At 41.9% G+C, this 17291-nt stretch overlaps 1 protein-coding gene across 1 annotated transcript in view; it reads left to right on the forward strand.

Annotated features, from left to right (window-relative positions):
* Positions 1–14973, forward strand: part of LOC119124462 (zinc finger protein 638-like) — a 168940-nt gene extending 153967 nt beyond the window's left edge. Inside the window, exons 20-22 of the mRNA XM_037254471.1 lie at positions 5683–5802; positions 6662–6783; positions 14274–14973. Coding sequence (XP_037110366.1) covers positions 5683–5802; positions 6662–6783; positions 14274–14315 — 284 coding nt within the window. The 3' untranslated portion in view covers positions 14316–14973. The remainder of the gene's footprint in view (positions 1–5682; positions 5803–6661; positions 6784–14273) is intronic.
* Positions 14974–17291: the final 2318 nt, after the last annotated feature.

A 17291-nucleotide genomic window follows, 5' to 3' on the forward strand; every position in this document is an offset into this window, starting at 1 on the left:
TACATACATACATACATACATACATATACAGGACTGTCTCAGAAAATTAGAATATTGTGATGAAGTTCTTTATTTTCTGTAATGCAATTAAAAAAACAAAAATGTCATTCATTCTGGATTCATTACAAATCAACTGAAATATTGCAAGTCTTTTATTTTAATATTGCTGATTATGGCTTACAGATTAAGAAAACTCAAATATCCTATCTCAAAATATTAGAATATTTCCTCAGACCAAGTAAAGAAAAAAAAGATTTATAACAGCAAAACAAAATCAAACATTTGAAAATGTCCATTGATTCACTCAGTACCGTATTTTTCGGACTATAAGTCGCAGTTTTTTTCATAGTTTGGGTGGGGGGGCGACTTATACTGAGGAGCGATTTATATGTGAATTTTTTCATAAATGTGCAAAATTAAAAAAAAAAAGAAAGTGAAACTGCGATAAACGAACCGCGATGTAGCAAGGGATTACTGTAATTTGAATTTCAAGTGACATCAGCAGCGCCGCGCGGCGGTTGTTTACATACGTATGTATGTGTATATATGTATGTAAGTGAATATAGTATATATACATATATATATTTTTTTGGGTACTTTATTATTTTATTACTATTTTTGTTTCTTTTTTTTCTCCTTCTCTTCTTCATTGTTATTCACGGGAAAGACAACAATAAGGAAAATTAATGCTATTAGAGGTAACTGCAAATCTTATTTTCTGTCGTAAATTTGATAGGGGGTGGGATTAAATAACTTTTACTTCTTCCCGTTCCTTTTCAAACAGGTAGGCTCTACCTTTTTGGTACAATGGATTGTTTTCTGTTTGTATTTGTTGTTTGTATAGAGTCATAGTTTTAATGACTTTCACCTTGCTTGTGCTTTTGAATGTATGTGTCTTCATTTGATTGGTTATGTGTGGTTTGCCTGTTTGAAACGAATAAAATTCATCATCAATCATCATCAACTAAAGGCTAATCACATGGGGATGGGTTAAATGCAGAGGACAAATTTCACCACACCCAGGTGTGTGTGTGACGATCATTGGGACTTTAACTTTAACTTTTAACTTAACTTAACTTAAGAAATGCCTGTAAAAAGAAAAAGTTACTCTATACGAACTTCTTAAAACAAAGAACAGAAGGCGCTGAAGATAAATATAAAAGATATAAGAATAAATTAACTAATATAAGATTAAGCAAAAAAGAATGCTATAAAATAAATGAGAGGATAATAAAAGTATATTAAGGGGATATGGAATAACAACATTATTAGAGAAGGTACCAAACAACACAAATTACTTAAATATTTTGTTATAAATGATATTGAAAATTATAATATGGAAGAGGTGGCAAACGTTTTTAATCAGTTCCTTGTAAATGTTGGGCCTGAAATAGCAAAAAACACACCGAATGCAGCGTCGAATGTAGAAAACAGAGATAAACTAATAGAAAGGAATCCCCACTCAAAGTTTTTGAAGGCAGTTGAGGAAAATGAAATCATTAACATTGTGAAACAATGCAAAAACAAAACGTCTACCGACTGCAATGGCATTGATATGACGTTAGTTAAGCAAATCATTGAGGGGATTTCAAAGCCACTTGTGTACATCTGTAATTTGTCATTTCTTACTGGTACATTCCCAAAGAAGATGTAAATTGCTAAGGTCATTCTGGCTACTGGACTTCCTCTGTCAGAGGCCTCAGGTGGTACGTGTTGGCGACAAAATCTCCGCCAGCATCACGCTGAGCACGGGGGGCCCCCCCAAGGCTGTGTGTGTGTGTGTGTGTGTGTGTGTGTGTGTGTGTGTGTGTGTGTGTGTGTGTGTGTGTGTGTGTGTGTGTGTGTGTGTGTGTGTGTGTGTGTGTGTGTGTGTGTGTGTGTGTGTGTGTGTGTGTGTGTGTGTGTGTGTGTGTGTGTGTGTGTGTGTGTGTGTGTGTGTGCGCGCGTGTAACATGCAGATGTGACTGTAAGTGAATAACACACGTGTTAACAAGAAGTACTGGGCAGGCTAACGAGTTAGCAGAAAGATGCTAATTCGCGATTGTGCTAACACGTGAAAACGGACCTCTAAAAGAATGTAAACGAATGATTGGAGCAATACTACATTGTCCTAAAGGTTAGACACATGTGATCGTTATTTCTCTTGTTAGGAGACCCACTTACGTCGTCAATGACTGCTGTACCACTGTAACCGACATGTATGTACACAAACGTGAAACAGGAAGTGGTATCGCCTGAAAACGGCCTTCAAAATAAAGCACCCCACCTCAAATCAAAGCACGGCTTAATAACATAACATGGAGAATTCTTAAGACATACTGTAAATATGTTTTTAGAACAGATTTTATTATAAAAAAAATTATAACAAGGTACAAGTGTAGATACTGTAAATATGTTTTTAGAACTATTTCATGAGAACAATTTTTCTATAACAAGGTACAACACTGTAAATATGTTTTTAAAACTCTTATTATAACTTTTTTTATAAACCTGCGATTGGCTGGCAACCAGTTCAGGGTGTCCCCCGCCTACTGCCCGATGACAGCTGGGATAGGCTCCAGCACGCCCGCGACCCCCGTGGGGATAAAGCGGTACAGAAAATAGATAGATGGATGGATGGATGGTAAAAGTGTACGCACTGCAATTGTGTGGGCACTCCCTGCCTTCTGCTGGCGTGTAGGCAACTTCCGTGCCATAATTCCTCAATTTAGAAGTTTTATTTTGAATTAGAATTTTTTTTTAATTTGGAATAAAAATCCGGATTGTAGTGAAACCGCTATAAACGAACCGTGATATAGCGAGGGATTACTGTATTGCCAAAACTCTAAAAAATATTGGAAAAGCTTTTTAACAGTAGAGTGGATGGATTTTTGGAAAAACAAATTATTTGCAGAGAACCAATATGGCTTTAGGGTTAACAGATCAACAGCACAGGCATTAATGGAATCGATCGAGGAAATCACAGACAACAAAAGACATGCAATAGTATTCATCGACCTCAAAAAACCTTTTGACACAATCAATCATAACATACTATTCAATAAACTAGAAAAATATGGGATAAGGGGATTAGCATTAGACTGGATAAAGGATTATCTAAGAGAATGGCAACAGTTTGGACTATCTGGATATTTGGACATAGCTTGTGGTGTCCACAAGGGTCAGTATTAGGCCCTAAAGTGTTTATTTTGTATATAAATGATATGTGCAAAGTATCTAGAGAACTAAAACTCATCAATTTTGCAGATGACACCAGTATCTTTTGTTCAGGTAATAACATCCATCAAGTGGAATCGGTGTTAAATGAGGAAATGAAAAAAATAAAAATATGGTTTGAATGGAACAAATTATCATTAAATGTATGTAAGACCAAGTTTGTTATTTGGCAAAGGCACAGCGAACATAAAGGTACGAATAGAAATAGATGGGACTTAAATAGAAAGGGTGCAGGTAAACCAATTTCTTGGGGTTATAATAGATGACAGGCTGAGTTGGAAGCCACACATCAGCCACGTACAATCCAAAATATCAAGTAGCATTGCTGTCATATACAAAGCAAACGAACTACTTGATTATCATTCACTTCAGACACGTTATTGTTCACTTGTCTTGCCATATTTGCATTACTGTGCTTAGGTTTGGGGAAATACTTACAAAACTTCACTACAGGCACTTATCATCCTGCAGAAAAGAGCAATAAGGACTATTTATAAAGTCAACTACTTGGAACACACAAATCCACTTTTCATACAATCCAAACTATTGAAATTCACTAACATAGTATCTTATCAAACAGCAATCATCATATATAGGGCAAAAGCAAAACAACTACCAGAAAATATCCAAAACTTATTTAGGAATCGGGAGAGAGGTTATACGTTAAGGGGGAATCACAACTTCAAAATCTTAAACATAAGAACAACCTTAAAATGTTTCTGTATAACTATAACCGGGGTCAAACTATGGAACAGTCTAAGTGAGGAACTCAAGCAAAGTCCAAATATCCACCAGTTTTAAAAATTGTACAAAACTATGTTGTTTAGCGGGTACAAGGACTAAAAAATGCCAAATGGCTACACACAACCAAAATGGAAAATAAGTCTGTCTACTTGTGTTCTTTTGTAGATTTATACGTTGAATCATTAGTTTAATGGATAAAGTGAGAAAGGGGTAGGAATCTAAAAAGCAATGCTTCCTCCTACTCCTTTTCGAGCATTCTTTGTTGTTGTTTATTTTCAGTTTGTTGGTTTATTGTTTGTTTGCCAAGTGCACACATGGACACCATTATGTTTGAACATGGTGTTCATTATTGACAATCCATGTCGAGCACAGAAGTCCAACAATAGAACACCGCTCGGGTTCAGATCGGGGGGGCCGTATCTTCCAACCACGCCCTTCCAGGTCACGTGAGCATTGAAGTCACCCAGTAGAACAATGGAGTCCCCAGAAGGAGCACTCTCCAGCAATTCTTCTAAGGACTCCAAAAAGGGTGGGTACTCTGAGCTGCTGTTTGGTGCATAGGCACAAACAACAGTCAGGACCCGTCCCCTCACCCGAAGGTGGAGGGAGGCTACCCTCTCGTTCACCGCGGTGAACCCCAATCTGCAGGCGCCCAGCCAGGGGGCAATGAGTATACCCACACCTGCTCGACGCCTCTCACCGTGGGCAACTCCAGAGTGGGAGAGAGTCCAGCCCCTCTCGAGAGGACTTGTACCAGAACCCAAACTGTGTGTGGAGGCAAGTCCGACTATATCTAGTCGGAACCTTTCTGCCTCACACACCAGCTCGGCTCCTTTCCAGCCAGATAGGTGACATTCCATGTCCCAAGAGCCAGCTTCTGCAGCCGGGGATCGGACCGCCTAGGTCCCCGCCCTTGGCCGACGCCCAGCTCACTATGCACTTGACCTATTTGGCCCCTCCCACAGGGGGTGAGCCCATGGGAAGGGGGACCCACGTTACCTTTTCGGGCTGCACCCGGCCGGGCCCCGTGGGCGAAGGCCCGGCCACCAGATGCTCGCCTTCGAGCCCCACCTCCAGGCCTGGCAACCAGAGGGGGGCCCCGGTGACTCGCGTCCGGGCAAGGGAAAACCAAGTCCATATATTTTATTCGTCATAAGGGTTTTGGGGGTTTTATTTGTTTTATTTTTTTCTCTTTTTATGTTTTAAATATGTTTGAAATAAAGATATCAATCAATCAAACTAGCTCGCTAACCGGCTTGTTAGTTTCCTCATCCACCTGTTCTGTTGGCGTTCTAGCCTCCCTTTTCCTCTTCTCGCATTCCCTAAATAAACAGTCCGTGTTGCACATGGTGTTCCTGCCTTTTTCGTGACAGGCTGGCTGCCGTGCTTCCCGCGCTTGTCCACAATGACTCACATTGCTCAGAGGCCCGTGCTATCAGTGTGTATTTAAACACCATTCTCACGTCACTTATAAACCCGCTAAGTAGCGCATTCATGAAAGGTGAAGCACGAAGTGGTGAGGGATCACTGTATACAAATTCATGCTATTTGATAGCACTGTTACGGCATCTCATTTTGATTTTGGTAATATTGTTGTTTAGTGCATAAGAATGAACAAACCAACATTTTGCCATATGTGGTTTAGATGAAGTCATTGATTTTTCATGAAAACCTAAGATTACTTGTTCTGTTCTTGTTCTGTATTATCTTATGTTCACATAGGGAGACACATGATGTCTGACATCCCAAAAGTCACTGAAAAGAAGAGTGAGGATGAGCCAAGAACAGAAACTCCCATGGCCACAGACAAAACTGTCCATTTTGATCCGAGCATACCAGTTGGTAAGACGTCTTTTGAAATGTATGAACATTGAATGACTGAATCAAAAGGTTGTACTGTAACTATGTTTTTTGTATTTTTACAAACATTGGATGATACACAGTATACACATCATGAGGAAATTGTATTGGGTAATTTGTTGTGTGTTGTGTCAAAAAGGTGCTTAACTGATTTGTTTATACTGAAATGTTTTTTTGTTGCGCAGTCTTTTTAAGTGGTTAATATTTGATAACATAATTGATTCAATTCCTCTCCCCAATTATATTGTAATTTAAAGATTTAGGAAATACAAGATTCTGTCAGTGAGAATATGCACTTCAAATTTGCATGAATTTGTATCAAAGACTTTGACTTTGACTTTGATTTACATAAACTGGCATTGGTGTCAGGTGTTGACTGAAATGGAATTTTATTTTTATGGAGTCAGGGATATCTGCACCTGTTATGTTGTGGAGAGGTTCATAAATCCAAAAGAAAAAAGTTTTCCCGGACTGACAAGTAGCAGGTTTTTGATTTAGCATGCAACAGGTTTTGTTGACTACCCTTTGGTGTGCAGAGTCAGGAAGTTCATCTATCACCTGTTGTTGTGCTTTTTTAAAAAAAAAATTTAATACTAGAAGAACCTCGCCCCTTCCAGGAGAGCCCCCGCTGGATGTTGAATTGTTCTATTGCATGCGGGGTTCAAGATTTTAACAGCGCACATATGACCCCCCCCCCCCCCCCTCTCTCTCTCTCTCTCTCTCTCTCTCTCTCTCTCTCTCTCTCTCTCTCTCTCTCTCTCTCTCTCTCTCTCTCTCTCTCTCTCTCTCTCTCTCTCTCTCTCTCTCTCTCTCTCTCCCCCCCTTTCTCTCCGTCTCTCAGGTATGGAATTCTTGGTTCCTAAAACAGGCTTCTTCTGCAAAGCGTGTAACCGTTTTTTCAGTGGAAGTAAAGACACACAGATCACCCATTGCAAAAGCTTCAAGCACTTTGAAAACGTGCAAGTATGAAAGAACATTTATTACTTTCTAAATTTATGTATTTATGTATCTGTATGTACTGTATATGTGTGTGTACAATACACTCTCTGCACAATTATTAGGCAAGTGTGTATTTCAAGATTCAAGAGTTTCTTATTCGCCATGTTTGAGCGTGCCAAACAAGGAATTTGACTTCGGTAAATCACACCCTCTGTTCAACATTTAGGTGACTAACAACACTCAGGACATGACAGATGGGAAGGTCCCTCTTCCAGGATGACCAGGCTGCAATGGATGCAGAGAGGACACATAGTACAAACAGTGTAGACAAATTCAAAAAAGGTGTGGAGAGCAGGATGTTATTGCACAGTAATGACTCTGAGACTCTAAGAGTGGTGTGAGTTCATCAGAGCAACAGCCTGGGGGAAGAAGCTGTCTCTGTGTCTGCTGGTTTTGGCGTACCGAGCTCTAGAACGCCGTCCGGAGGGGAGTAGTTCAAACAGACTGCAACCTGGGTGAGAAGGGTCTGTAGAGATGTTCCTTGCACGTTTCCTGGTCCTGGACAGGTACAAGTCTTGGATAGATGGGAGGTTGATTCCAATTATCTTTTCTGCAGTCCTGATTGTCCGTTGCAGTCTGTGCTTGTCTTGTTTGGAGGCCGATCCAAACCAGACAGTGATGGACGTGCAGAGGACAGACTGGATGATGGCAGTGTAGAAGGTCTTCAGAAGCTCTCGCGGCAGGTTGAACTTCTTGAGCTGTCTCAGGAAGTACATCCTCTGCTGGGCCTTCTTCCGGACAGAGTCTATGTGGCCGGTCCATTTCAGGTCCCGAGAAATTGTGGTTCCCAGGAACTTGAAGGTGTCTGTGGAGAGAATAGTATTACTGCGCATAGTGAGGGGTAAAAGTGGTGAAGGGTCACGCCTGAAGTCCACTGTCATCTCCACGGTCTTGAGCGGGTTCAGCTCCAGGTGGTTTTGGCTGCACCAGTGGACCAGCCGCTCCACCTCCTGTCTGTACGCAGTCTCATCACCGTCCTGGATCAGTCCGATGAGAGTGGTGTCGTCTGCATACTTCAGGAGCTTCACAGGAGAGTCACCTGAGGAGAAATCGTTGGTGTAGAGAGAGAAGACCATATGACCATTTTTACTCATATTTTCCAACTCCATGCTGTATAAGCTTGAAAGCTTACTCGATGCAAGTATATGAAGTGATGTGTATTCATGTAATGAGGGGATGGTAGGGCCTCAGGATATCAACACCCTATATACTGTGCAATAACATCCTGCTCTCCACACCTTTTTTGAATTTGTCTACACTGTTTGTACTATGTGTCCTCTCTGCATCCATTGCAGCCTGGTCATCCTGGAAGAGGGACCTTCCCATCTGTGGTCTCTTCTCAAGGTTTCTCATTTCCCCTAGCTGGAGTTTTGAGTTTTTCCTTGCCCTTTTGGGAGTTTAAGATCAGGGGATGTTTGAGAATATTTGCCATTTTTCACATGTCCTGAGTGTTGTTAGTCACCTAAATGTTGAACAGACGGTGTGATTTACCGAAGTCAAATTCTTTGTTTGGCACGCTCAAACATGGCGAATAAAAGACTCTTGAATCTTGAATCACAGTGTGCATCATTAATAGGCAGCTTGTTTTCCTAAGGCGAAATGGGGCAAAAAAAGACTCTAAAAAGTCAAAAATTCTAAAAGGTCTTTAAGGGGTTTGCAACAGTTTTGAAATTGCTAGGGCATGATCACAGAACCATCAAATATTTCATTGCAAATAGTCAACAGGGTCGCAGGAAACATACAAACCGGATTCGGTTGAAGTTGGGAAATTGTGTAAAATGTAATTAAAACCAAAATACAACGATTTGAAAATCCTTCTCAACCCATATTCAATTGAATACACTACAAAGACAACATATTTAATGTTCAAACTGATAAACTTGATTGTTTTTTGCCAAATAATAATTACCGTAATTTTCGGACTATAAGTCGCTCCGGAGTACAAGTCGCATCAGCCATAAAATGCCCAAAAAAGTGAAAAAAAACATATATAAGTCGCTCCGGAGTATAAGTCGCATTTTGGGGGGCAATTTATTCGACAAAATCCAACACCAAGAACAGTCATGAACGAGCAACAACAGGCTAAACGATAGGTTTGCTAACGTGACATAAACACAAACAAAGAGCTGAGAACGGCCCTGACGTAACATTCAGAGTTATTTAAAAAAAACTATTACATAAATAACACGTTTATAAAACCATCTGTCACTCCAATTCATTAAATCCATCGATCGTCCTTTGTCAACAATGGGTGCGCGCCGCTGACGGCGCTTGCACTTCAAAATATTCCACAGGCCCATATAACGATATATAAATTAGAAATCAAATAACTATAATATAAGCAATAATATTATCAAACCATCTGTGCACTCTAAATCATTAAATCCATCGATCAAATTCCTCGTCCTTTGTCAACAACGCCGCGCGTGAGCCCTGACGTCAGCCTCGTCGTTATTCCACAGATCTAGTATATAACTATATTGTAGCCTTAACAAAGTACAAGGAAAGACATGGGTTTGGTAAACGGCTCTTTATTTAACAAAACAAACTTCCAGGCGTGTGGCGGCGTGGACTTCCAGCCACGGAGGTGGAAGAGAGATCCATAGAATAGGACCGGGCGTGCGTAAAAGCCATGATCGAGCCCGATCCACCGTCCCCCGACAGCCACCCGGCCGAGCGCCGGCCCCCGACTTCAATCCACGGAGGTGAAAGAGAGCTCCGTAGAGTAGGACCGGGCGTGGGTAAAAGCCATAATAGTTTTTCAAACCTTCTGTGTCACTCCAAATCCTTAAATCGTTCAAACTCTTCGTCCGCCGTGTCACTTGGAAACAAAGCCGCTAATGATGCCGGTAGTACGTGGGGCCCTTCGTCATCCCGTGATCAATCTTTGTCCTTTATATAAACAACCGCCACGCCGCGTCGCGCTGCTGACGTCACGTCACTTGAAATTCAAACTACAGTAATCCCTTGCTTCATCGCGGTTCGTTTATCGCGGTTTCACTTTTTTTTTTTTTGGAAAATTTTTGAAAAAAAACATATAAGTCGCTCCTTATTATAAGTCGCCCCCCCACCCAAACTATGGAAAAAAACGCGACTTATAGACCGAAAATTACGGTAACTTAGAATTTCATGGCTGCAACACGTCTAGTAGAAGTTGGGAAAGGTGGCAAAAAATGCTGAGAAAACTGAGAAAAGCTCATCAAACACCTATTTGGAACATCCCACATGTGATCAGGCTAATTGGGAAGAGGTGGGTACCATGATTGGGTATAAAAGGAGCCTCCCCAAACATGCTCAGTCATTCACAAGCAAGTATGGGGCGAGGTTCACCACCTTGTCCACAACTGCGTGAGAAAATAGTTGAACAGTTTAAGAACATTTCTCAAACCAAAATTGAAAGGAATTTAGGGATTTCAACATCTACGGTCCATAATATCATCAAAAGGTTCAGAGAATCTGGTGAAATCACTGCACGTAAGCGCCACGGCCGGAAACCAAGACTGAATGACTGTGACCTTCGATCCCTCAGTCGGCCCTGCCTTAAAAACCGACATGAGTGTGTAAAGGATATCACCAAATGGGCTCAGGAAAACTTCAGAAAACCACTTTTAGTAAATACAGTTCGTCACTACATTAGTAAGTGCGGGTTAAAACTCTACCATGCAAAGCAAAAGCCGTTTATGAACAACATCCAGAAACGCCGCCGGGTTGTCTGGGCCCGAGCTCATGTAAAATGGACTGATGCACAATGGAAAAGTGTTTTGTGGTCTGATGAGTCCAATTTTCAAATTGTTTTTGGAAACACTGGACATCGTGTCCTCCGGACCAAAGAGGAAGCGGACCATCGGGACTGTTATCAACGCAAAGTTCAAAAGCCAGCATCTGTGATGGTATGGGGGTGCATTAGTTCCCATGGCATGGGTTACTTACATTTCTGTGAAGGCAACATAAATGCTGAAAAGTACATACAGATTTTGGAGCAACATATGCGACGTCTTTTTCATGGACGCCGCTGCTTATGTCAGCAAGATAATGCCAAGCCACATTCTGCACGTGTTACAACAGCGTGTCTTCGAAGTAAAAGAGTCCAGGTTCTCCCCTGGCCCGCTTGCAGTCCAGACCTGTCTCATTGAAAATGTGTGGCGCATTTTCACCGATTCACGACCACGGTCCATTGGGCGCCGTTGAACTGGACTGCCCTTACACCTGTCTATGGACCCCGTGGAGGCAATTTTGTGTGTTTTGGGGTGTTCTCTTGTATTGAGGGGTGCTGGTTGGCCGCTGTTACTTTTTTCCTTTGTCTTTTAGCTTTGATTCGCTTTGATGGCTTTTATCTTGAGCACTTTCTGACTTTCTTTGTGGCGCCGTTGTGTGGCAGCCTTATGAGAGCCTGTTGAGTTGCGCTTATGCCATCTGTGTGTCTTTTGTATACCCACTCTGTGGTATGGATACTGCTGGGGCCTGAATTTCCCCACCCCTGGGGATCAATAAATATTCAATCAATCAATCAATTATGAAGCGTAAAATACGACAGGGAAGACCCGGGACTGTTGAACAACTGAAGCGGTTCATCAAGCAAAAATGGGAAAGAATTCCACATGAGAAGCTAAGAGAATTAGTCTCCTCTCTTCCAAAACATTTATTGAGTGTTATTAAAAGGAAAGGTGATGTAACGAAGTGGTTAACATGCCCTTTCCCAACTTCTACTGCACGTGTTGCAGCCATGAAATTCTAAGTTAATTATTATTTGAAAAATAAAATAGTTTATGAGTTTGAGCATTAAATATGTTGTCTTTGTAGTGTATTCAATTGAATATAGGTTGAAAAGGATTTTCAAATCATTGTATTTTGTTTTTATTTACATTTTACACAATTTCCCAACGTCAACCGAATCCAGTTTGTATTAAGGTAAAACATGCAAATTAACTGCCAAAGATTTGAGAAAACTGAAACATTAAGACCAGGAATCCATTATCCTTCAGTACTACCATATTCTGGAACTTCAATCTACCTGGCGTGCCCAAAAATACCAGGTGTTTAGTGCTCAGACACATGGCCAAGGTATGGAAAGCTGACACCTGACCACCACTGAACAAGGCATACACATTGAAACCTCAAGAATAGGTCAGGAAATATCATTAGACAGATTTGGCAAAGATCTTTTGGACTGATGAGATGAGAATGACACTTGATGGATCAGGTTAGACCATGGCTATATCAGTAATGGCTCCGCTTCAAATAGGACACCAGCAAGGTGGAGGCAGAGTACTGGTATGGGCTGGTATTATTAAAAATGAGATGCTTGGACCTTTTTGAGTTAAAGATGGACTTAAAACTAACTCTCAAATTAAAACAAAAATGAATCAAAATTGGTGGCTAGGTGGCGCACTGGTTAGCACGTCCGCCTCACAGTTAGGAGGGTGCCGGTTCGATTCCACCTCCGACCCTCCCTGTGTGGAGTTTGCATGTTCTCCCCAAGCCCGCGTGGGTTTCCTCCGGGCACTCCGGTTTCCTCCCACATCCCCAAAACATGCTTGACAGGCCGATTGAGCACTCTAAATTGCCCCTAGGTGTGAGTGCGAGTGCAAATGGTTGTTTGTCTCTGTGTGCCCTGCGATCGGCTGGCAACCGGTTCAGGGTGTCCCTCGCCTACTGCCCGTTGACGGCTGGGATAGGCTCCAGCACTCCCGCGACCCCCGTGGGGACTAAGCGGTTCAGAAAATGGATGGATGGATGGATGAATCAAAATTGGTGGCTAGGTGGCGCACTGGTTAGCACGTCCGCCTCACAGTTAGGAGGGTGCCGGTTCGATTCCACCTCCGACCCTCCCTGTGTGGAGTTTGCATGTTCTCCCCAAGCCCGCGTGGGTTTCCTCCGGGCACTCCGGTTTCCTCCCACATCCCCAAAACATGCTTGACAGGCCGATTGCGCACTCTAAATTGCCCCTAGGTGTGAGTGCGAGTGCGGATGGTTGTTCATCTCTGTGTGCCCTGTGATTGGCTGGCAACCGGTTCAGGGTGTCCCCCCGCCTACTGCCCGATGACCGCTGGGATAGGCTCCAGCACGCCCGCGACCCCCGTGGGGACAAAGCGGTACAGAAAATGGATGGATGAATGAATCAAAATTAATATACTGTCAGTTTTTAAAAGACACTTTCTTCAAGCAGTGGCACGGTAAAAAGTTTCAAGTAGACCATGATTTTTATGCCTGCATAGAATACTCAACTTCTTCTTTTCCTTTCGGCTTTTCCCCTCAGGGGCGCCACAGCGAACCATCTGTTTCCATCTCACCCTATCCTGTGAATCTTCTTCTCTCACCCCAACTAACTTCATGTCCTCTTTCACTCCATCCATATTTCTCCTCTTTGGTCTTCCTCTTGACCTGCCTGGTGGTTCCATCCTCAGCAGCCTTCTACCAATATATTCACTATCCCTCCTCTGTACATGTCCAAACCATCTCAGTCTGGCCTCTCTGGCTTTATCTCCAAAACACCTAACATGCGCTGTCCCTCTGATGCACTTGCTCCTGATCCTATCCAACCGCGTCACTTCCAAAGAGAACCTCAGCATCTTTATCTCTGCCACCTCCAGCTCTGCCTCCTGTCTTTTCCCCCAGTGCCACTGTCTCTAAACCAGGGGTCACCAACTCAAGGGCGCCAATCCAGTGGAGGAAGACAGTACACCTCTCTGGACCGTGTCTGGGAGGCTGTGGTTGCTGCAGCACGGAAAGTTGATTGTCAGCAGATGAAGAAACTAACAGAATCCATGAATGGAAGGCTTGTGGCTGTTTTTGAAAAGAAGGCTGGTTATATTGGTCCCAGATTTTTTTTTTCCCTTTATTTTTTTGAAATGTCAGTTCGTAAATTTTGAGTTGTTTGATTATTATTCTCACTTAAACAGATGAAAATAAACAAGTGATGTGGGAACATGGTCGTTTTTCATTTAGTCGCATCATACTTCTGTACACTAATAGTATCCCAATAATTGTGCACGCACAAATTTTCTCCTTAAAAAGCCCAAACCTCAGTTTTACTTTATGAATTAATCAAATTGAAGTTTATTAACATTTTGGATTGACTGCGGTCACTGTAGTTGTTCAAACATAAAGTTAATCCTCAAAAATACAACTTCCTAATAATTGTGCACACGGTGTAGAGTAAAGAAAAATTACCTTTTGGTAATGTTGCTTGATTATGTTGCCAAAAATGTCTATGTGCACATGAAAGTTTAGCAAATATATTACATTATTTTATACTACATGGAACATTGTAAGTCTCAAGAATTAAACCACAGGTAAGTCAACCGCATCAAAATGATAAGGGTTCTCATGTTCACTGACGAGTTGATTTGGATTAAAAAAAAAAATCAGGGGCTGCAGCAGTATTCATGATGAGCACTGTGTACATAAAGCCATGATGACTATCTAATTCAATTGTTTTGTTCATTCTTTTGCAGAAATACTTGGTGACAAAAAGAACAAAAGGTCAATTGTATTGAGAGCTGCTTGAATGACATGTCGTTCTTTTAATTTGAGTTCATTTTTCTTTGTTGTCACTGCAAAATACTTAACCCCCAGTCCACAGCTTCTGTAAATGTTTCATGTTTCACTCAACAGATCACAGTTGTCAACGCATCATGTGACTTTCAGAAGATTAACCCATTTTGAATGGACAAATGAATTAAAACGTATTATTACAAAACAAATTGGCAGAGGTAAATTAAGATAAATGATTTCAGGAAAACATTGTTGCCAAAACAGCAGTTGCTTTGGTAATGGTGTGCTCGGATTTTACTCCTTTGCAGAACATATGGTCTGGGTATGAAGGAAAATGATTGCCTTAACGGAATTCCAAACTCCTCTATACCTGCATGATTTGTGTTCATTTATGTTTCTGTGAAGTTGAGTTAAGTCTAGTTGATTGTAATTTGAAGTAGATATAACTACACTGGTTCGATTTATTGTTTCTTTGTACTGTCTTGGTTTGACTGAAATGCACACTGATTCCTGATCAAGGAACATGGTGAAACTAACATTAAGAGGCAAGAAATAACACATGCAAGATGAACTATCATTTTTTGAGCTTTTTCAATATATTGTACTAATGTACCTTGCAACCAATTGTACTGTGCATTAAAGAAACTTTAGTGAACAGTTTGTTGGTCTTGGGTTTATTGCACTAGTTCAGGTTCATTTGTTTAATTTTTTTGAACAGTTGTATTTTTTGCTATTATCATTCTCACTTATTTTTTCAAGATTTCCAACCATCCATCCATCCTCTTCCGCTTATCCGGGATCCGGACGCGGGGGCAGCAGCTTTAGAAGGGACGCCCAGATATCCCTCTCCCCAGCCACTTTGACCAGCTCATTCCGGGGAATCCCAAGGCGTTCCCAGGCCAGCTGAGAGACATAGTCTCTCCAGCGCGTCCTGGGCTTTCCATAGGGTCTCCTGCCGGTGAGACATACCTTATACAGGGGAGGCGTCCAGGAGGCATCCTGATGAGATGCCCGAGCCACATCATCTAGTCAAGTCAAGTCAAGTTTATTTGTATAGCCCTAAATCACAAGCAGTCTCAAAGGGCTTCACATAGACAAAAATTGACAATTATTCTCAAAGCATCCCCTGATCTTAAGCTCCCAAAAGGGCAAGGAAAAACTCAAAAAAACCCTGTCAGGGGAAAATGAGAAACCTTGAGAAGTGACCACAGATGGGAGGATCCCCCTTTCAGGATCACCAGGTTGAAATGGATGCAGAGAGGGCACAAATAATACATCATATGAAAATCAATGAAAAAAAGTGGATGTCCAAGTCAGAGCGAAGGGCTGCCGGAGGAGCCCTCAATTGTCCTGGCAGTGTCTTCGAGGAGGTTGAGCTGCAGTTCCCCCATCCTGAATTGGCCCACGAGAATCCAGATAGCCGCTGTCAGCTTGGGTGCCACCTAACCACCTGCATGCACATAGCTCCTCGTGTAGACTAGAGTGTGACAGTTTGAATAGTGCTACAGTACACATAAACACACTTTCTACTGGGGTAGTAGACAAATCCAATCACTCCACCCCGACCGGTTTTGCGGATGAAATGGTGCCTGTTTCAGATAATTTTACATGTGTAACAAATATTTACTATCAAATTCCCACGGTCGTATCGTCCCACCGCGCTAACAAACATTTGAGAGGTGATGTCAGGCCTAGAGAACACAATCTTACTCGCATCTCGTTTAAAAATCCTTCGATAGATACGCACCCTGATCGACCGATCACACTTAAACTAGGTTTTATGAATATTAGATCGCTTCATACGAAAGCAGTTCTCGTTAATGACTTCATCACGGAACATAATCTAAACGTTTTTGGTCTCTGCGGGACCTGGTTAAAACCTAATGAACTGCTGCCGCTTAACGAGGCCTCGCCTCCAAATTTTGTGAGCTCGCATGTGGCGCGTCCTCGAAAAAAGGGTGGGGGTGTCGCCCTCATCTCAAATTCCGAGCTTAGATTTAGGCCTCGTTCGATCAACGTATTTAAAACTTTTGAAGTTCTCACTGTCCGATCCACCGCTTTACCGTAATTTTATCTTGCTGTTATTTACCGTCCACCCGGGGCTTACTCTGGCTTCCTGGATGAATTTTCAGAATTCGTGGCTGATCTAGTAACCAATGCGGATAATATAATTATCATGGGCGATTTCAACATCCACATGAATTTACCGTCAGAGCCACTTACTTCTGCGTTTCAGACTTTAACTGATACGTTTGGTTTTACGCAAGCCGTACAGGCAGCAACGCATAAGAATGGAAATACCTTAGATCTGGTATTATCCCGAGGACTTGCAACCTCAAATATAGCAGTACTGCCATACACTACTGTTCTGTCTGATCATTACTTAATAAAATTTGAAATTTTAGTTCCTTGTCAAAGACAAGAGAGCAATCAGAATTATAGGAGCCGTAATTTTAACTCCATGACTGCAACTGCGCTATCTGAGTTACTGTCGCCGGCAACCGCCATATTTCCCGCATACATCGGCTCTATTGATAATCTTACAAATGAATTCAATGCGACATTGTTAAATGCCCTTGACTCTGTGGCGCCGTTACGTCTGAAAACTTGCCGTAGATTGCCTACTCCGTGGTTCACAGATGAAACGCGTACGCTTAAGCAATTATGTAGAAAGCATGAGCGCAGATGGCGTTTAACCAAACTTGAGGTTTTCCATCAGGCATGGCAGGATAGCCTCCTGAAATATAAAGATGCGCTTATCTTAGCAAAAACTCGGTATTTTTCGCAAGTTATTAATCTCAATAAAAACAACCCTAAACACCTATTTGATACAGTGGCAAAGCTGACTCTACGCCAGCCGAACCCCGATAGTTCCTTCCACTCAGCTGACGAGTTCATGAAATTTTTTGCTCAAAAGATTGAATCCATTAGGGACGAGATCAAGAATACCATTCCAATCGCTCAGTCGAGACCGCCGT

This window comes from Syngnathus acus, chromosome 1 (genome assembly GCF_901709675.1).
Source record: "Syngnathus acus chromosome 1, fSynAcu1.2, whole genome shotgun sequence".
NCBI classification, from domain to species: Eukaryota; Metazoa; Chordata; class Actinopteri; order Syngnathiformes; family Syngnathidae; genus Syngnathus; species Syngnathus acus.